This window comes from Triturus cristatus, chromosome 7 (assembly GCF_964204655.1).
Source record: "Triturus cristatus chromosome 7, aTriCri1.1, whole genome shotgun sequence".
Classification (NCBI taxonomy): domain Eukaryota; kingdom Metazoa; phylum Chordata; class Amphibia; order Caudata; family Salamandridae; genus Triturus; species Triturus cristatus.
The window spans coordinates 967,951,272-967,974,335 of NC_140590.1; the positions used below are offsets into that span (position 1 = coordinate 967,951,272).

The 23,064-nt window shown below is 45.8% G+C and overlaps 1 protein-coding gene across 1 annotated transcript in view; it reads left to right on the forward strand.

The window, feature by feature from the left end:
* TGFBI (transforming growth factor beta induced) overlaps positions 1-23,064 on the forward strand; it is a 234,077-nt gene that overhangs the window by 185,308 nt on the left and 25,705 nt on the right. Inside the window, exons 12-13 of the mRNA XM_085618009.1 lie at positions 4,224-4,354; positions 22,424-22,548. Coding sequence (XP_085474135.1) covers positions 4,224-4,354; positions 22,424-22,548 — 256 coding nt within the window. The remainder of the gene's footprint in view (positions 1-4,223; positions 4,355-22,423; positions 22,549-23,064) is intronic.

The window sequence follows — 23,064 nt, forward strand, 5'->3', positions numbered from 1 at the left end:
CATACATTCACCCCCTGTTAGAAATGGGGGTCTCTAGTTGGCAAGGGCTTGCACCTTGGTCTAAATAGGGACCCTTCTTCTTAGACAGGATAAGGGAGTTACACTCCTAAAATAACCCCTGCTCACCCCCTTGGTAGCTTAGCACAAGCAGTCAGGCTTATCTTAGAGGCAGTGTGTAAAGCCTTTTCACATAACCTACAGTAATACAGTGTAAGCACTACAAAAGGACACCACACCAGTTTAGAAAAATATCCAATATTTTTATATACTTAAGACAAGACCAAAACGATAAAAATCCACCATACAGTACTTAAAAATCTTCAGTTCTCAAAATAACCTTGTAAAACAGTTCCTTGAAGTCGATAGCTCCGTCCGGGGCTATCATGGCGTCGTGAACAAACAAATCCAAAGAGTTCTGGCTGACTGCGGTGTCGCGGGCCAGCTACGGCATCGGGAAGACCTGAAAACAGTACCTTTCAGAAATACAGGGCGTTGATGACCTCTCGTTGAGCTTCCGAACACACGGCGTCCGCAGGCGTTGGTTCCGGAGGTCGGTACAGGAGTCATCGGGCCCTCGAAGTCACACGCGTTGCAGATCGAACTCCTCATTGTTGAAGTCAGGAGCGCTGGCTTCAGCCAACATCAGGTGCTGCGGTGCGAAGTGCAGCGGTGCAGCGTGCGGTGCCCTCAGGTCGCGGTGTGAGTAGCGGCTCGGTGGCGGCATCAGATGGCGTTGTCTGTGAGACCAGGGTCGCGGTGTGAGATGAAGGCAGTGCTCGTCACACTGCTGGCAGGTCACGGTGCAAGCAGCGGCGTCGTCGTTGCTGGAGTGCTGTCGTTGGCTGACAAACTGGAGTTGATGGCACCGGTGTCGGTAGGCCAAGGCTGCGGTGCGGGATGAGGGCCGTGCGTCATATAACTTTATGAGCGGTGCCCTCGAATCACGGTGCAAGCAGCGGTGTTGATTCTGGCGTGAAGCGTAGTCGTCAGGGATACCAAGGCGTCATCAGAGTGCAGTGCCCACGGGTCGCGGTGCGAGCAGCGGCTCGGTGACGGTATCAGCAGGGTCGTCGGTGAGACCAGAGTCGTGGTGCGGCATCACAGTGGTGCCCTCTGCAGTGCCTTCAGGACATGGAGTCGGCAGCGGCGTCGTAGACAGCACCGAGTTTGAAGTCTTTGCTGTTCCTGAGACTTCTTGAACAGGGGGCAAGCTCTACCTCAAGCCCTTGGGGAAACTCACAAAAGTAGATTGCAGAAAGTTCAGTCCAGTCCTTTCACTGCCCAAGACAGAAGCAGCCATTGCAGGCCAACACAGCAAAGCACACAGCAAAGTGGTAGTTCCTCCTCACAGCTTCTCCAGCTCTTCTTCTTGGCAGTCTTCTTGATCCAAAAGAGTTCTTTGAAGTATTTTCTATCCCTGAGACTTCCAACAGGAGGCAAGCTCTACTTTAAGCCCTTGGAGAAAATTTTAACAGCAGGATGATGAAAACACAGTCCAGTCCTTTCCCTACCCAAGACAGAAGCAACCACTGCCGGCCAACCCCACAACACGCAGCATAGGGGCAGTATTCCTTCTCCAGCTTTCCCAGTCCTTCTTCCTGGCAGGTTCCTTAGTTCAGAAGTAATCTAAAGTTCTGGGGTCTGTGCCCCAATATTTATACCACCAACTCCTTTGTCTTCTTAAGGCAGAGGGTCCTGTACCTAGTTCAAACCAGTTCTGGGTGCATTCTGCCAGTGTGCACCTTCTTCCTTTGTGAGGGACAGGAGGTGGAGCCAGCATTGTGGAAGGCAGGCACAGCCCTATTCAGACCCAGGTGCGACTCCTCCCACCCATCTACATGCAGATAGGTCTATTCAGCCCTGTGCTGACTCACCCTGTCTCCTGGAGTCTCCCCCAGCCCCTGTCACTCACAGACCAGACAGATTATACATAAGCTAGTAGGGGCAGGCTGGAAGGTTAGGTAAGAAAATACCTACTTTCTAAAAGTTGTATTGTCAAACACAGAATGTTAAAACCATCTTCACTAAAAGATGTATTTTATCATTCTGAGTTCAGGCATACTAAACTCGAATTTCTACCATGTTCCCTGGGTCAGTTAGGATTATAGGATGTTATAATCAAACTGCCCATCCAGGCCTATGGGGAATAGGTAGCCTTGCAATAGTGAAACACGAAGTAGGCTGTAATTCACTATCAGGACATACCACACACACCAGGGCATGTCCTACCTTTCACATACAATGTACCCTGCCCACAGGGGTACCTTGGACCTACCTAAGGGGTCATTAACATGTTGAAAAGGGAAGGTTTGGGGGCTGGCAAGTGTGTGCACTTGCCAAGTCGACATGGCAGCCCCAGGCTGCACACAGGCTCTGCAATGGCAGGCCAGAGTTACACTTTATGGGCTGTTTGCGTGGGTGGCACAATCCAGTGCTGCAGCCCACCAACAGCATTTGGTTTATGGGCCCTGGCACTCGCAGTGCACTTTACTAGGGACTGACACATAAATCAAATAGGCCAATAATGGAAACACGAATCCATAACACAGTTTCCACAGAGAGCATATGCATTTTAGCACTGGTTGGCAGTGGGAGGGGCAGGCCGAAGAAGTTACCCGCATTCCACATAGCTACACGTAGGCCGGAAGTGGTGAATACCTTCTTCTATTTGGGGATCCCTTTTCATAGGTAGCCAATAGAGGGTTATTACTAGAAAAAAGCATAATGGCCATTTTTAGCTTCATCAATAAACTCAGGGACAAACCAGTACCGGAAATTAAGAACGCATATATTGTCAAAGCAATATCAGTGGCCACTTATGCGGCAGGGGTGTGGGGAATGGTAAATATAGACCCCCTGCAGTATATAGAGGATGGTTTTTCCAAAAGGGGCAAATTTCAACTGTCACAATGCAATTGGGGCTCCTTTCTTTTCTGAAATGATTAGTTTAGTGCCAATTATACTCTGGCACTCGATTTGGAGAAGGGAGAGAGAAGAGAAAGAAACCTCTTTAAAACCTCTGTGAGGTCCCCTCCCAATCAATAGGATTTTCAGTCATATTTAGCCATGGTATCGAATCCCCAGCTTTGTTTCATCTTAGTGAGATTTCGCCTAAATTGCATTCTGTTGATGCTGGGCTATCCACGTAATGTGCACTCCGTAGAAGATCTGTCCACATGTCTGTGCCACGTATCCTCTTCAGAAACAGACTTAAATATAATTTTTTGTAGATTCAATGAAGCACAAAGAGAAATATTTATTTTATCTCTCCTACACAGCCATGATTTTAGGCAATGTCGAGTATCTCTCTATTTTATCCAAATGTTTGTTGATCCTTTTGTGTGTTAGTCCCTGGTGTCATTCTTGTGGTCTGCCCTGAAGAGTAGGAGAACCCAAATTAACAGTGATCCTATAGATTCCTATAGAATCCAGACAAATATTATGAATTATTATATCATGAACTTTTAAATAGATCCATGTGTTATTTTAACATGTTTTATGCTGGGCAGATTAAAATGGAACTTGTTAAACTATAATGTGTAATTATAACAATTTTATATGATTGAAAATGTATATATTTTATGTACTTTATATGCGATAAACATATTGCAAAATAAAGGAATTTTGATTATGATAACTGCCTGCTGCCTTTCAGCTAATTTCCACTATACAAACATCGCATACATGCATACATTTTAATAGAAGTACATTTTTGAGACATGCTATTATACATACCTACATATTGTCATCCCTTATGACACTTGCATGACTGCATTGGTGTATAGATTAACTTCGCAAATAGTGAACTTTGGGAAGCTAATACAGGCCTCACTGGCAATTATTTCAATTCAAGAAATTGGCCCAAGTAGGCAAAAAACTCAGGTGATATGTGAATAAAGCCTATTGGACTCTTATAATGTCAACTGGAATGTTAAGTGCATTTCTGTAATTCATTTGCATATAGTAAAGTGTTTAGCTAGTTCTTCATTACCTTCCCATGACTTTGAATTTACTGGACATATGACTCTTAAATAAGCTAACAATAGTTTACACATTTGTGACACTAGTATTGGGTTCTGTGCTGTTTGATGAATGAGTTGGATTGAGGTTGAGGGGATGTCTCCTCAGATAAGGCACAGCATCCACTGAACGTTTGCAAGAAGCCCAGACTCTTTGAGGTAATCCCTACTGAGTATTGATGAAATAATATCTTGCTGTTGCAGTATGCTGGTGGCTGCCATCCAATCTGCAGGGCTTACAGAAACATTGAACAGAGAAAGCTCTTTCACGGTCTTTGCACCAACAAATGAGGCTTTCCAATCCCTCCCACAAGAAGAACGGAATAAACTTATGGGTAAGCACACTGCTGGAATTGTGTTAAAACAATATTTCTTTTCATAGAAACATTGCTGGTCCTGCCGGGCGACATTTTGAATATACAGTAAAATGCAGTAATACCACTGATCATTTGGACATTTATCTGCTCTGTTGTTTTAATGACTATTTGCTTTCCTAAAAATGTAATTCTAATTTTGCAGATTGTCCCTTTATTTCCTCTGCACTTGAATTCACTGTTTGCTTGATTTGGAGACGGTAATTCTCGTTTTGGGCCCTTAACTGCTCCTACCTAGATGGCCCTTGTCGTATGATAGGGACTTTACATGTACCCTAAAGTGAGGCGCAATTATGTAAAACTCTGGTTGCCTAAGCAAGATGCAGCCTATAAAATATCACTTAGGATGGCAACAAAGATATTTAATGCTTGTGTTCATGAACAAGCCGAAAATTACTAATTTGATATTTTAGTGTATAGTTTATCATTTTCAGCAAATTCTCCAACAAAGATACAATTTAATATTAATGTATCAGTAAACAAGGTTTGTTTCAGAATGTACAGTAAACCTTAAAGAACACAGAAAACAATATGCATCACAAATTACAAATCCGCAATCCGTCATCATGATCAATAAACACTAAGTTGATTATATCATGCCTAACAAATGTAGTTCCCCTATTGTAAGAATTACTCATTAATGTCAAAACATGTACAGGTGAACTCATATTTTAGCATTTCAAAATTTGGAAACAATCCACATTTACAAGTGAGAGGATAAAAATCATTCTCAACTGCTCAATGTTAGTCGCCAGTGAGTCTTCTTTCAGATAGATACAAATAACAGGGGAAACAACCGTTTGTGTAGGCCTGCAAGCAGTATAAATAACTGAGGCTGTATTACATAAAGTGCCCCGGAACCTAGTGGGAGCTTTGACTAGGATTCTATGTCCTCTTAAGTGTCAGCATATTTATTTTGCACTTGACCTATTAATGTCAGACACCATTTCGGGAGCCCATAGGACAGACACAGGCTCCTGGTTGAGGTTGTTTGCCACTGGTGTCCTGGGAACCATTCTACTATCGCTCTGCAAACTGGGTCAAGTACAGCCCATTCCACACTTGACTCTCAGGGTAGCAAGAACAAACAGTCATAGGCTTCTGAGGGAGGTAGTGTGAGGGACATGAGCTCAGAACCCTATCCTTCCTCTTCATGCTTTCTCCCACCTGGGTAGCACTATCCAACATTGCCACCTAGCAAGCTTTGATAGACCCATGAATAAGGTTCAGGTGCAGATTATGATCCCCTAAAAGTCAAGTGTGAAATCAGTTCACTGTTCACTTTTGTTCTTACCCCCGTTGTCAACATGAGCAGCAAAACTGTCTCAAGTCCTCACCTCAGAGTATTATTACCAGTGGCTCAGTCCAACCACAGGTGTGTGACTTTAGTAAGAGCCACAGGTGAGGTGTCTTCTCAGAGTGCAACCACCATGGACTGTCAGATGCCACTGAGCAGCCTCTGGTGCTGCTGTGCGGACATGCGTGGCATTTATAGCCCACGTCTGGGCTGATGAACATGCATGGCAAGGCAGGCATGTTGTGATCCATGCAAATGTATGCAACAAAGCATTTGCAGCCCAGCCTGGCCTGGTACTCGCAGTCAGGCAGTTACAGCCCAACATGGGGCTATACACACAGCACAGCAGTTGCAGCCCTATCCTGGGATGATACATGCAGGTAGGCAGATGGAGCCTCCCTCAGAACAACGCACATGAAAATCAGTTGTAGCCCTTACCTGACCCAGCCTGGGCCATTACAGAAACCAAGATACAGTCCCCCTCTAATCCATGTATGGATGTGCATAGCCTTTCACTTTTCTGTTTGGGAACCATGGAGAGAGACCAGGAGACCCTCTACAGCATGGGTCGCTCTTGGTTTCGCTCTCTCAAGCATTCCTCTTTCTCTGGGTGTTCCTCAGGCCAGGGCTTCTCTTCCTGAACAGTCTCTCTTTTCACAGGACCAAGCACACTCCCTCTCTCTGGGAGAAGGCTTCTATGCATTAGCTTCTCCACCAGTAAAGTGATGTACCCTTACCTCTAGGAGACTGCACAGGCAGACACAAGGCTGGTCACTCCGAATTCTCAAGTACTCTGTGGAGCACTCTCATCTTACTTGGTACTGGAAAAGTGTAGGCTTGGTTGGATCCTGCTTTTATAAATATTTTATATATAGTGGATATGAATCCCTATCTGAAACTTCAGAACCAGTTTGGTGTGTTATTCTCAGGCTGCTTCTCAGACACAGCCTTCTGGTAAAGTTATGCTTCTCACAGCTGGTAGTATGAATAGCACTCGTTACATCGGATAGAAATACTACGCATGCCTTTACAATGCGGGTATTACTACGCAACGTCAATTACAACGATTACCATTACAACGCGATATTTTACCATGACTATACCTTCACCACAAATGCCATTACAACGCCAAGGCATGCGTGGTAAAGGTATACTCATGGTAAATGTTTGCAAGGTATGTGACTCCAACCTACCCTACCTTAATCCCTAATACAGCTCTACTGCACGACCCTCCCCTGACCCCCAGTCGTCTTCCTACAATAACACTACACTCCCCTGCACAACCCCCCAACACTACACTAATTCCCCGACCCTCTCCCGACCCCCAGTCCTCTCCCTACAATAACACTACACTCCCCTGCACAACCCCCAACACTACACTAATTCCCCGACCCTCTCCCGACCCCCAGTCCTCACCCTACAATAACACTACACTACCCTGCACAACCCCCCGACACTACACTCATTCCTAAAACACTACACTACACTACCCTACACAAACACCACAACACTACCCTAAATCCTAACATGCTACCCCCTGCACGACACTTCCCCTACCCCCAGTCCGGTCCCTACACTCTAACACTACCCTGCACGACCTCTGACACTACCCTAAACCAGAAAACATTACCTTACTCTACACAAACACCACAACACTACCCTAAACCCTAACACGCTATCCCCAGCACGACCCCCTTCCCCAGTCCTGTCCCTACACTCTAACACTACCCTGCACGACCCCCTACACTACCCTAAACCCTAAAACACTACCCTACACTACACAAACACAACATTACCCTAAAACCTAAAATACAACCCCGCACAACCCTCCCTCTACCCCAGTCCGTTCCTACACTCAAACACTACCCTGCATGACCCCAACACTACCCTAAATCCTAAACCACTACCCTACACTACACAAATACCACACCACTACCCTAAACCCTAACACGCTACCCCCAGCACAACCCTTCCCTTTCCCCCAGTCCTGTCCCTACACTCTAACACTACTCTGCATGACCACCCTGCATGACCCCCCTACACTACCCTAAACCCTAAAACACGACCCCCAGTCCGGCCCCTACACTCTAACACTACCCTGCATGACCCCCTCAACACTACCCTGAACCCAAAAACACTTCCCTACACTACGCAAACACCATAACACTACTCTAAACCCTAAAACACTACTCCCAGCACGTCCCTCTCCCTACCCCCAGTCTGGTCCCTACACTTTAACTCTACCCTGCACGACCCCCCCGACACTACTCTAAATCCTAAAACACAACCCTACACTACACAAACATTACTACACTACTTCGACACTACCCTAAACCCTTAAAAAGTAACCCCCAACCCAAGCACAATCCCCCTTACCTCTTTCTCCTCATGGTTCCTCTCTCCTGGTTCCAGCATCAACAGAGGGGCGGTGCATGTTGTTGTGAGGAAACGGAACAGCCCAGTTTTCTCACAACGATGTGGATAACCATTACATCTCATGCGTTTTAAAAGTGCATGCAATATAATAGCTTGCTTTGTAATGGTAGTCGTTGTTACATCGCATGCGTTGTTACGCATGCGATGTAACAACTTGCGTGATAACAGCCTTGTTGTAATGGCTGTTTACCAGTAGTACTGGTACTAATTTCAAACTGGAGCACCCATGATGTGGGCACAATGAAGTGTGATTTTTCTTCACCTGGCTGTTATCAGCTTCTCCGAAGCAGTAATCAGGGACAGAGACAAGGACACACCTGACCTAGACACTTTCTCATCTTGAGCAACAGACACTGCAAGTCCACCTGTCACCTCTGCCATAGACCAAAAGGCAGTGAGTGCTCAGGAAGGAAGAGCTAATCAGCAGCCCCTTGCTAAGAAGAGCTTCCTGAACCTCCTGAAGGTACCCTATCTCCATCCTCCACTTCAGCATCTGGGTCTCCACCCTCCAATCACAGGAATACAGGCAATGGGGAAGCTCTCTGTATCCTCCATTGTGAGTCACGCTAACCCAGGGGCATCCAACTATAACATATACCATACGCACACATGCACTCGACATACAGGTTTCACATTGCAGCAGACCTTTACACACAAAGGTGTCAGGAGGTCACACTCTCATTGACACAGCTGTCCTCTGTCCACTCTGAGGACATGCTTGGTCTGTCCTTCCAGGTAACAGGACAAATCGTGAACCTCACATAATCAAAGAGAGATCTAGGTCATTGTGTACATACTACGTTAGTGAGACACCAGGCCCCAAATAAAAGCTAGAAAACTAGATATACATTTAGTCAGGTACTCAGGGCAGGGGTACACGTCTGAGCACCATGCAGGGATGCATTCTCATCCCAATAATTATTGCGTAACGTGTGTTTTGAGTCTGCAGAGATGCTTATTTTGCTTTGTCTTACAATAGATTTCATATACTGGCCTTGTTTTCTATTTGAATTCATACAGCCTATGGTAATACTAGTTTTTTTCTCACAGCACGGTTAGCTCATCCTAGGAGGATTTCGGGGGTATGAGTATATGGACTGGAAGGATTTTGGTTGGTGTAACCTATGTGTGGGACTGGGGTTGATGTGTGTAAAGATCAGAGGAACTTGAGTCATGTCACAGCATGTTTGACTCAGTGCAATGCACAGAGTGGGACATTCATTCTGCAGTGAGTGCTGAGATCAGGTATGCAGCCTAGAGGCCTGTAAGAATAACAGAAAAATCCTTACAGAAGTAAGCACCATATGATAACCAGGACAGGGAATGGGTGCTGAGTGTATATTTAGTTGCCACACATGAAGTTCAGAAATAAGTTCCCGGCGTGGTGTGGCGTTCATGATGCACAACTAAGGGGCAGATTTACAAGCCCTGTATGCCACATTTGCTCCGCCGTTGCATCACTTTTGTGATGCAGCAGCGGCGCAAAGCCAGCGCCATGCTGCAGGGCATTTACAACGTGACGCATCTAGGGAGATGTGTCACGTTGTAAAGCCCTGCACCACATGTGGGCGTTCTGGCGCAGGGGGGGGCGTTCCGGAGCAGGAACGCCTCCTAAAAGTGGCTGAGTGAAATCTACAAGATTTCACTCAATCAGTTTTACCGCCATACTGCGTCAAAACCCTGCTCCTGCTTGAAGCAGGCATAAGGATTGACGCAGCATGTTAGGCATAGGGGCACCCCGAGCCTTGCTGGAGCTGCATTGTGCTTGCAACGCGACTCCAGCAATGCATCACCTTTACGGCAGCAGATGCGTCACGCATCTGTCTATTCTTGCCCCATGGTGCGCCACTTTGTAAATGTGGCGCATCCATGGTGGCGCAAGAGGTGTCTGCCGTGACGCAAAATAACTGGCGCATCCCTGCTGATATGCAGGGATGGGCCAGTTATTGTAAATCTGCCCCCAAGAGTTTAGATGGAAGGTTCACACTGTGGTACATTCAAGGAACTAGCAGCGACGCTCACTTCAAATCCATGGAGTTAAATGTAGTCACTTTTAAAGGAGACATCAGGGGAACAGTTTAGACATCGAAACAAAACACTCTCTCAATCAACAGGCAACATTTTGTGCCCCCGGCTGTAGAGATGGAATGTGTAACAATCAGTGCTTGAACGGAAAAGCTTTCAGGCCAGGCTAGGTTTTCACCCCCTTAATGAGGTGGTATAAAATACTACTCGATCAGGGCTGAGCCCCCCCCCCCGTTAGACTCAATAGTTGGTGAGCAAAAATGGCACCAATCATGGTTTTCATATAATACTTTACTCACCACAGAATTGAAATAAATTAGGCTCAATATTGAACCTTTGGAAATGTTATGAAACACCTCTCATCATATACAAATTGTGCAACTATTACCTTTCTTTTTCTGTTGCACTCATTTCAACCTCTACATATCATTCCACAGATGTTCTGAAATCCCACCTACCCTGAACGATAAAGAAGCCTTTTGTACAGCAATGTATCAAAATATAGTGAAAAGTTCACATATATAACATCAATCCATATACTCCATATGGGTTTTATATACCATCACATAACTATTTAATAGGTTTATTTTGGTCATAGCAGTAGGTTTATGCTGATTCATAGTATGCGATGTAAGGTATTCCTTAATGAATCGGCTCCGTGGTTTTTCCTTAAACAGATGTCAAATGTACTTGACTTTGTTCTCTTTTAATGTATTGGCAACCGTTTTCCCTTCCATACTCACCAGGTTCCAAAACAGATGTGATTCAGTTTCAGAAAGTGTGATGGGATCTGGCCAAAAAGGCACTTAGCACCTTAGGAAGTTGGGAACATCCCATCTGGTTTTGCAGTTTTATTTGCATCAATTACCTCAAGCTATATTCTCACTTTAAGGGAAAGCAAGGATAATTTAATTGCAGTGTCTATGAACATCGCTCCTTCAAATGTTCCTTCATGAGTAAAATGGTATTATTCAATAAAGTCTGATGATTAAAAAACATTAAACTGAAGCCATTTCTTCCTCACTGGTTAATGTTTTTGTTTATGAAGTTCTGCTCAGATCTTTGTTACTTGTATTTTTTATAACTCGTAAAATTCATTTTACATTGCATTCGTCTGATCAATGAACAGTAATAAATCATGGCACTGCTAGGCCTCTTAATTGTGGCATGGTTAATTTGAATTTCATTTACTTGGAAAGTATTTTGTATAAAATGTTGACTTTGATCCAAAGCGGATTGATTTTAACCTTTATCTTCAGTGAATTTCAGTTTTTTTAGTAAGCTTATTAACATACCTAACTATAACGTCACTTTAACATTAACGTTAGCAATATCTAACATTAAGATATATAGTATTGGAGATGAGAATAGTATACTTATACATTGTGCATGACCTGCACAAGTAATAGGTCTAAATTTGTCCTCCACTGGGAACGAAACTCCCCATTGTAGCGCTCGACCCTCATAGGATAGTGTTGCAGAGTGGTACAAGGCCGACTCAGGGAGAACGTAGGGGCTCGTAACCACCATTCACAGACACACAATAATGACACTCAATAAATGATTGTCCAGCCTGTGTTTTTTCTTTTGATTAAGGAAAAGTACATTTATTGCACACACACCACTCAATACTATGCAGCAATTTACAAATGTACATAAGCTAATGGAAATACTTCTTGATGACATTGCGTAAACACTCTTAACCCTCCCTACGGGGGGTGGGGTTTAGTACCTCAACTCATATGTCTAAACATTATGTGGTCCCTAAATGCCAAGACTTGAATATAACTTGGAGTAAGAGTACTTAATACTAGCACCGAAGCACGTGCCTGTCCACCTCATTATTTCAACAAGCATTTAATTATAGGAACAAATGCAGGTATTACATATAACCATGACTGAGAGGCCTGAATACTGGCAATAAAGTAGGCAAACTTTGATGACAAGTGGCTCTCAGTCTCATTATTTAAATAAAGCATTGCACGTGGGAATGTCTATCATGACTGGGACATCTCGGGATTCATCAGAACTGCCATCATGAATAATGAACTTTAATCACATTTATAATTACCATAGTATGCAAATATAGTCATTCACCTTGAATGTGCTTGCAGCATAATCTGAAATACTTCCAACATACAACAATGCATTTTAAACTTAGTCCCTAAAGGACACCAATCCTATCATCTCTACACATATAATTGCAGCCTTTCACCCCTAGAGGGTGTTTGGCAATATAAAAACTCATGTTACATCATTTCAGGCCACCAGAACTGTAGCCATAGTCATCAGCCCTAACGGGAGAATCGCCCACCACTGTAAAACAAAAGTTCCAGCTTGGAGAGCACTTGGAATCCCACCAAAACTATTAAGGGTTACCATTCTTGAGTCACCCTACACGTAGGGTGAGAACTTTACAGTTCTGCGTTGGTGGGCAAGTCTACGCTGCTCCTGCAGCTCACCCTGTACTTCTGCATATTTTTGGTGAAGATCTCGTTCTCCTGAGGTCCTCACAAGTGAGGGAACAAAAACCAGCAGTCAAGTCCGGCGGGGTATTATAGGGTGCTTTTGGTGAATTTTGAAGCAGCGGCTTTTCCTTCGGTTTCTCTTTTTGATTATGCGGCCTTGAGCTGTGGATCATTTTTCGTCTGAGTGCCCAGTCCCATCCAGGCACCCCGCGTGCACTTGCAATGTGGGAGGACAGCCTGGGGAGCCCACCACCGGCTGTTCTTGCTGGCTCCCCACGCGAGCAAAACTCCTATATGCTGCAGCGAGAGCTGGCAATAACACTCTAGTCTGCCCACTCCGGCGGGCAGACGTGCACTTGTAGTTTGGCCTTCCCGCTCCCCCCAGATTATGGCACAAAGAGCAGGAAAGGCACCCCTCGGGGGACTGCAGCAGCACTCCCTCCTGTTCTAGTCCTGGCATTGGGGTCCAGGAATGGTTCCTGGCCCCCCCCAACATCAGCAAGGGAGTACGATGGCGCTCCCTTGGCCAGTTTTCTTCACAAGGTCCGGCAATGGGGTCCAGGGCCCCTTCCTTACCTTGCCAGGGAGCCCAATAGTGCTCCCTCAGTTATTTCTATCCCGGGGTCCAGGGATGAGGTCCTGAGCCCCTTCTCATTTGTGGGGAGGGGGCGTGAAGGCCCTCTCCTGTATTCTACTCTTCTCAGGGTCAAACTAGAACCGGTGGCGAAGCCCCACACCCTTCGTGCCTGCAACAGAGGTCAAAGGTTTGTAGTTATTTGCAAATCATTTCAAATAAATAATCATCATGTTTAAAAACATCACTCATAAGCTAAGATTCCACCATAACCAGAGCTCAATGGAAAGTCAATGAACAACCTCTAGAGGAAAAAATAGCCTATAAATCCACCTCCTATGAAAAATAGGAAATAAAACCAATGGAATGTAGAATGGAGCAGCCAGGGCCAAGTGCATCACAGATCAATAGCCCCCCAAAACCCTTAACAGCCAGAGTCCCAGGGGAAGAGGAAATTCAGATTCAGGGCTACAGTTATGAAACACGGTGCATAGCTGGGAAAAACCAGTCATGCATCACTCTTCATAGCGCCTTCCTTGCAACACCATGGCAGCCAATACCTTGAAAGAAGGGAGAGTACCTGGAGGCCTTGCTGGCCCTGCGTCTGTGACCTGGAGTGGGAAGCAGAGGTGCTGTGGAATTGCTGGGCCTTGGCGGTCGACATTGAGGCATCGGCGATTGCCATTATCTGGTGGTGAAGTCTGGCAGGTCGCATGGAGACATGTTGCTGACCTGTGTGAGAAGACCTCCTGGCGCACCTTGAGCTGTGAATGGTAGAGGCGCTCCTGTGCACCAATGCAGGGAGGTCTGCATCGCATACCAGGAGCCAACACTACACCAGGGTGCATTGAAGAGATTACCAATGGTGGGCCGCGCCTCTGTGCATCACAGGTCGGAGCATGTTGCGCTGGCTGGATGCTGTGGAGGGTGAGGCCCCTGAGATGTGCCAAACGTGTGTGGTGGTAGCACTGCAACTTCACGCCTAAGAGCATCACCTTCATCAGGAAGTTCTCCAATGGACTTGGTGGCGACTGCTGTACCCAGGCTTGTGAAATCCCACCTGGATGAGGTTCCTGCCGGCTAAGTCACAGATCTGGAGAGAGTGCAGCGCATTGAGCCCCAGTGTCAATGTCCAGGTGTGGAAAAGGTAGGACGCGTAGGGGAGGAGGCTCGGGGGTGAGTTGGGCCCAGGCCTAGCACCCATGGGTGATGCACACCATGCCCTGAGTAGTCCGTGCACTGCGGCTGACCTACATCACCGAGGGCACTGCACAAGACTGGTGGGGGACTCCACTAATGGGCTCAAGTTGCTGAGATCGGCCATTGGTGGCAGTGGGTGCCATGGGCACGGGGGCCATTTCTGGCCTAGGCCCTTGGGTATGCAGCTTGATCCGCCGTTACTCGCCGGGGAACACAGAATCTGGTGGCCATTGTTAGATCGCAAGAGGCAACCAGGTTATGCTGCCTTTCCTTGCCCCCTGTTAGTTTGCTTTTGAGTGAACGGGGGACTAACCCTTAGTGGATTTCCTCTTCCCACAACGCTGCACCATCTGGTTGCTGCTGCTGCTGTCCCCATCTGCTGCTTCTGGTTACTCCTCCAACCTCAGGCTCCTGCCTACGCCTCATCCCTGGTGGTACAGTGGTAGAGCGTCAGTGACTGCAGCTTGACTGCCCTCCTGTCCCTCTTTTTGACCGTTCCTGTTAATGTTACTGCTCTACTCTGTTGTTTTTCTACCTTTGTCTTTTTTTATCATTGCTTTGTTTGGCTTTGTTTTTCCGGTGCTTGTTTGCAGTACCTTTTTCCCTATCCCTCTCCCTCATTGCCGCTGCAATCCCCCACCTCCCTGCCCCCTCCTGTGTTCTTTCCCACGTTTCCCCCATCCCAGCTGTCCAGCCCATCTGCAACACTACCTAATGGTGGACGCTGTGTGACCATGCGCAGTGGGCGTACCACTGGTGCACGGAAGGCAAACCAAAGGCAAGCCTATCTGCGTCTGTCTGTCCGCCCCTGTACCGTTCCCAGCACCAGGGACCCTGCCTCTAAGACACTCCACTGCTACAACGCCAGCACCCTCCTTGCCCTCAACCCTGGATGCCATGCCACCTGCCATGCCACCTGCCATCTAGCATCACCAAAGAATACCCTTGCACCCTGCACCCACCAAAACTGCAAATGCACCTCCTGCAACATCAGCACACCAGCGCCTCTTGCCACCCAGCCGACCAACAGCGCACCCGACTAGCTCAGCTGCATCATCCTCAACGTGTAGTTCCTCCACAAATAGGCCACAGGAATCTGGAACCTCCTCAATGCCACCCCTTCAGACATTGCCTTCTTCACGTAAACCTGGACCAACATCTGCTCTGGACAAGACATCGCCATCCCCGACGGCTACAAAATCACCCACAAGGACCACCCTGACCGTCCAGGAGGAGGCATTGCCATTGTCTACAAAAGCACACTCAACTGACCACGCACTCTAATGACCCAACGGCAACCATGGAACACCTCCACTTCCAGCTCCGGACCAACCCCATCACCAACCTGCGCGGCACCCTCGTCTACAGATCCCCTGGGCCATGAACTCCCATTCATTGATGTCATTGTAGACCTCATCGCAACCCAGGCTCTCCCATCTACCGACTATATCCTACTCGGAGACCTCGAGTTCCACCTGGACAACCCCAGTTACCAGAACATCACCCCCCTCCTGGGGAACCTCACCAACATCGGACTCAAGCAGCTAGTCACCGCACCAACCCACGTAGCCGGACACGCACTCGAGCTCGTCTTCTCCGCCAGTGGGAACTTCAACTACAGCCACACCACAGAACTTTCCTGGACTGACCATCATTGTATTCATCACGCCCTCACCACGCCCACTTTACACCACCGCCATCATCACCCCCCTGTCGCAGCTGGATCAAGGCCACCGAAGAACTTCTCATGAACTCTCTCAGCGCCACCACTCCACCAACGCTTAAAGACGCCAACAGCGCACAACCTCCACCGATGGATCTCCAACTGCGCCGACACCCTGGCACCCCTTCAAGAAAAGACGAGGCAAACAACACTCCAAGAAGGCCAACTGGTTCACTCCCGCCCTCCACTAGTCCAGACGCACCTGCAGACGTCTCGACAATCAACTCCACAACATAGTCACCCTTGCACCATGGCGCAACGTGCCTGTGTGGGGTGCATGGCGGCCATTGTGCGCCATCATAGGGGAAAAAGACAGGGGGCGTAATCCTGAGCCCCTTCCGGCAGTTTAACGCCACCGATGCATCATTTTCTTGACGTACTTGCAGAGTGGATCTTGCACCATGTTGAGCCGTATTTACAAAGTGACGCATCTAGGTATATTCATGACCTTGTGAAACCCTATGCCACATTGTACCTGCATCTGGTATGATTTATGCAGGGTGGGCATTACAATGCAACAATTCCTCGTAGGATTAGCGCAGTGAATTCTCTCGGATTTCACTGTGATAATTCTAGGACACCACTGCATCAAAACCTTAAGCCTGCCTCATGGCAGGCGTAAGGGTGACGCGGTGCCATAGGGATAGGCTAGTACCATGCATTGCTGGGGTTGCGTCATGCTTGCAGCACAACTGTAGCAATGCGTGACTTTAGCGCTGCCAGATACGTCAGGATTCTGGATGTATCTGTCAATGATTGCCAAATGAAGCGCCGTACATTGAATACGGCGCATCCATGGTGTCACAAGGAGGGCGCATTGCAAAGTGTTGCAAATCTGTTTTGTCACAGCGATGCAACACTTTTCATGAATGAGGCCCAGGAATCCGCCCTATCTTATTGATAGCGGGCATTCCTGCCCTTTTGTTTTGTCGCAGGGCAGCACAGCAACGTTCCTTGCAGCGCTGTCCAGCACCAACACCTCTGAAATGAGGCCCCAGTGTTTGCACCAATTTTAAGACAAGTTATTTTCTGGTCTTAAAAAACTGCCTCTAACTGGACTTAGTGGCAGTTTTGGTGAGTTTTCACCGTATGGGAATTTCATTGTAAATATTGCGAAGTGGGGTTAGCAGCAGGTTTCTCATGGGAACGCCCACCTTGCATCTCATTTTCATTCAGTCCCACTAACAGAAGTGGCGATCTTAAAAATTCATGTTTACGCTGGAAAAGTGCAGCTAACTGTAGTTAGCGGCAACATGTAAATACGGCGATAAAAAAAAGGCGCCGTAACGTCAAAAGATTGACACTACAGCGGCTTTAAGTTCTTGTACATATGCCCATAGGTTTTTTTAAGGATCCTGACTTAGCGGCTCATGCTGAGTGCATGTATTTCAGAAAACTAACTTTCTGGACAACTTGTTGGTTACTCACTATAAATTTCATCCTGATCTGGGCCGGTGATGTATTATGTGGCTGTTGAAACAACAACCTAAAAATGGAGCTTTATGCTTTATTAGTAAAGATACAAAATCTCCCTGGAAATGCCCTGAAAATGCATCTGTGCCATATGCCTGCATGGGAATTAATTTTGCGCTGATCACCCTCAAGATGGTTTCCAAATTGCGCCGCTTAGTTGATTTAACATGGTTTGAAGGCAAAATGAAGAGATGAAGTTTTTGGTTTTAGTGAAGTGAGATGCATTAAGTGTCCTCCTTTGCCATCCAGCCAACATACTTCGTTAGGGGTAGACTGGAGGCAAATACAAAGCTAAACAAGCGGGGAATTCAGGAGCAATGAGGGCAGAATGGAAACTGCTGTGGTGTCAAATTGCAAATCTGAGTTTAGTTTTATCTCAAGGGGCACAACAACAACTAGGACCGAGAACTGGTTTAGTCCATATACCTACTTGGGTGCTCCCCAACTGAAACAGCCATATAATATGGTTGAAACATTCTTATAAGAATGACAGACAAAGATTCTCATTTCAATGCTTTATATACAGTAGCGGCTGGTGTGGGGGCGGAGTGGCGGTGAGGGAAGGACGACTGGGAGAGGGAGGAAAAAGACAACAAAATATAGTAATTAAAAAATACAAAGAACTTACCTGCAGCCCAATGAACTTTTCTGTATCCTCACTGCCGCAGGCTCTGGGTGCGGTCTCCTTCCTCCTGGCACATTCCTCGGCTCGGGCGGAAAGGGAAGGACTTGAACCATAGAATGCAAAACCAGCCAATCCTATCCCAGTGGTGATTTTGAGGCTGGGGGCGTGCGGCTGCAATCCCTTGACTGTTTCTCAGCCTTGGGATTGCAGGCTTTGAAGTACACATGTGAGATTGGTCAGCTGTAGGTATCCAGCCAATCTGACCTGCACTGGCAGGGGGCTGCATTAGTAGTGCAATCGCACTGATCAGCCCCACCCCCAGCCATTGTATTGAGCCTTTAACACATTAATAAAATGGTATTCAATACCATTTTGATAATACATGTGTCTGCTGCACTCACAGCAGGCGGGGTGATGCTCCTCCGCCATAATGGAGGAGACGCCCCTGTTTATATAAGAGTTAATAGGCGGATTACAATAACGGTAGCATTAGCAAGATTAAGCAGCTAGGCGTAAAAATCGTAAGTACAAAGAACTGCAGTCCTGAATGAAATCCGGCATAGATTCGTCTTGTGAGGAGGGGAAAAATTGGTCTCGCTTGTTACAGAAAACCACAACTCTTTATAGGACTTTGAACAAATAATTTCATACACTTTGTGGGAATACATAGTTCTCAGGGTTTTCACCATGGGGAACAAGGTAGAAGAAACAATCTGAGGATTCTCTCAGGATAGTAAGGCATTGTGATTCAATCATTCTCACAGTTTTGTCTGTATAGTTAAGCTGATACATTGTTTTAGCATAAGCCTGGGACGGTGAGAACCGTCCTTGATTAAGCACAATGAGAAACTTCTCTCAGAACAATTTCTGCTCACTCAAGTAAACAATAGAGACACTTTATTTAGAACAGGAATCAGCAGTAGTAATCATGTGATATATTGTGACATTGAAGCGAGATGGAGAACAGTATAAACACTGTTTAATGTTAGCATAAGCACAGTTCTTAATGGTCTTTTTTGACAGAAAATCAACTATCCCAGTGGATTGTTGTCAAATAATGCAACCTCAGTGTAACACGTGAATCAAAGGGCATAAAAATGGTAGTTGGTTGAAAGAACATGCAATGGTAATGAAGGCCATTTTCACCCACCTTCCACATTGTCCTAGGGTAAGTAGAATTTTCATGGTCTGCGTAATTTGCGGGGCTTCTGGAAATGACTTCCATACTGCCTGCACTATTTACGCTATCCTATCCTATCCGAAGGTAACAAACTTACCACATGCATATAGATCCCCAGCTATTGAACACCCTTCTCTCCTCTCACCTTACAGCAATATTCCTAAACAGAGAAACATACAATAGTTGCATGTCCCTTGCAAAGTAGGGGGCACCTCACCACCACCTTGACCTCTCTTTGCCATATTTTCTTCCCTTGCTGGATGACATATAGAGCACTAGCCAGAATAGTCTTACCCATCAAAACTAGTTCTGAGCTTGGATCTCTACTATCTGCCCTCTTCAAGAGACAATTGTCCAGTGGTCCCCTTCTGAAAGCCATTTTGCTGCATGCTGCAGTTGCGATAATACAGTTGTTTGTCTGGATGACCGGAGCCTCTCCTTTTCCAGGGCAGTTTCGAAGTCTCAAGTCGCACTCTGCTGCACCTACCACAACATACCAGTGAGACCAGGGCCTGGTCCAGGAGAGTACATTGATGTTGTACAACTGGGAACATAGATCCCTGCTGGATACATGGCCTGCACAATAAAAATACCATTCTAGTAAGGAAACCCTGCCCATCACAAACAGGGGCAGTGAGTTCCTGAAATTAAATGAATGCGTCAGCGCACTCAGTCCATATGAAGAGAGTGGGGTGTCTCATCTTCATGAGCCACGTAAATGCTCAATACTGAAAATTATCAATAGTTCTCAACCAGAGCCACCCTTTGAAAGTCATGTCTAGGCATCCCCCAATCACATCCTAGGGGGAATAGCTTGATTTTGCCCAGTTAGATCTTAGATCCAACATATCACAAAAGTGGGACAATTCATAAAGAAATGAAATCTAATGATGATAAAGACACAAAAATGACAACAGAATGGTTGAAAGCAACAGGAAAAAATGTGCACGGGCAGTGTGATGTGCGATATGTGTGGAAAGTCAGAGGGGAAGCAGGAATATGAGGCAAGTGAGGGACTGCTTACTCCACTACAATGATACAATAAAGAAGGGACCATTGTCAGAAATGTATTCATAAAATACCTTTCCTCCTAGGAGATGTTGATACTTTTGCGTTTGTACTCTCCACACACATCTATCTGCTCAAGAGACAGTTCAGCCATACATTTGTCCTTTTTCCTCACATTCTTCCAACAATTATTTTGTTTTGTCTCCTCACTAATTTTGGAACTAGATTGTAAGTACAAGTCAAGCCACAGAATAGGGCCTTGCCTTATATGGTTACTCTTGCTTTTCGGCCCACAACCTAATTAAGAGTAGATTCATTTGCTAAAGGATTCATGTTAATTAACAATTGGCTATCAGAATGTTACCAAATTGCTTCTCATAAATCTCAAACTCAGTCATGAAAACAAAAGACAGCAAATAGTTCAGTGCAAAACAGCAAACCCAGCCCTGAATGAATGTTTCACATCAAAGAGCGCCCACTAGCAGAAAAGTAATAAAAAGGTCTTTCAGAATGTCCCCAATGATCTCTCTTGTACATTGAAAGAATCAGGAAAGCCCCTGACACTGACCCTGTGATTTCTTTGAAGATAAAATGGATGGCATAGGTTACAGTGTTGCTAATGACTCTTCTGAGTCTTTGTGATGCTGCCTATTCCCACTCATTTTCTATACATGTTACAATGCATGAATTCAAGTCTCTAACACCCGCTAAGATAATCGTATTGTTAAACGATAGTTGTTGCCCTGGCTCGCAGAAGTACCTCTGGTTAGCTAACAGAATGAAGGATTTCACAGACAACTTGACCTTCAATTGAAACAGCAATCGAAGTGGACAGTGTTTTAAATCCCCATGCTATGAATCCAGGACAGGGTCATGGTGGAAATGATGTCTTTGCAGACTATATTCCTGCCTATCGGATAATGTCTTCTGAATGCTGCATAGGAGCACTGGGTAGTAATGTGTCCACTGTAACTCACACAAAAAGAGAGCTAGAGATCTATTTGCTATACACCTTCCAACCTGAAACTGAGAACCACATCACATGTACGGCAACTTATCGCTTCCTGCACTCTTTTTGGAAGAGAAAAACTATATATAGGGAAAAACAAGAAGAAAAAAAGATTTGGACGGCTCTGTAACGTGTCCTCTGTCAGAGAGTGGCACATGGTTCAACCCAGCAGAGAAGGCATCTGTAGCCAGCTCCTCAGTGGTGGATGGCATCCCCTGGTTTGCACCCACATGAAAGCAGTAAACAGACCTACCATTGCCCCTGAATGCATCACCCTAGAGGGAAGGGGAAGAAGTTGCCTGGAAAGGGGGGGGCATTATATGCTCCCCACATACTTCAGAAGAGGGACTGAGAGGATTTAGGGACAAGGCCGGGCTGCACTAGCAACCCCTATTACCAACTGGAATATTTTTGTCCTATAAAATCGAATCCAGTGTCTTCCAGACCCGGGCGACCAAGGTGTGGGAATACATAGCCACTTATAGATGGGTGGAGTGGCATCCACACCCAGGGATACCATTCCAATCAACTCATGATCAAGGCCTGGACAGTAACAACAGGGATCCTCTTACCATCCTGAATGCACGCTGTTGTAGACTAAGTACACTAGACATATAGTGCAGATGAGGATAGGTGAAATAAAATCAAATGGTAGTTTTTGTAAGGTTGCCTGCTACTAAAACCTTCAGTTATCATGTTGCGTTGACAGCAATATAGGGTTCAGATACGCATGGAAGAGAAACTAAATATCTATGCGGTTATGTTTCAAACATTGTGCGCTCATACCTTGTAATGATAGGGAGAGACCTACAGGAACATTTTTGACAGCATATAATTTAACTCAACTGAAAGATTGATTTCAGTTTGCTGAGTGTATTCTAAATGTATTCTCCTATTAGCTAGCAAGGCTGTCATATCATTACAGTATATATATATTACTTTCCTTTCAAACTTGACATTTTCATAAATTGAATACGTTTTTTAAACTGTGTGTATGTTTTTTACAACCTAGGCAATGCGAAAGACCTTGCCAGTATTCTGAAGTACCACATTGGTGATGAAATCCTGGTCAGTGGCGCAGTCGGTCAGCTTGTACGGTTAAAATCTCTCCAGGGAGGGCGATTGGAAACCAGTTCTGTAAGTGTTTTCCCCATGTTTGCTTTTGCACTTTAATTTTGATTTTTCTCATTTTATAGCATTAATGTTAGGTTGCATTCATGGGGAGTGCCTTCAGACCTATCACATTATATTGCAGCACCCCCTCGAAGACACACAAGAGTGGTCTACGTGTTGCCTCCTACTGACTTTCAGCCAATAACCAGCATTTAACTGGTGCCCTGGGACCCCCCAGATTTCACATTGCCAGACTTTGTGTACGTCTACAGTCTCCACACACATATGAAACATTTTAATGGAGGAGAAAGGCAGTACTGTTTGTGTAATTACATTTGAAATGAATGGCATGTATACATTTTTCAAAAAAAGCACAAATCCCACATTTTTGCCAAGTAAACAAGAACTGTATCAGCAAGCCAATCTTTCTTTGCAACGTTAAACTCTCTGTCTTTTGTCAGTGCTGTATGCAAGTCAGCTCAATGTCATAAAAGTGACCATTCAGTTCTCAAAATGTCAGCAAAGAGAGACTGAAATTGG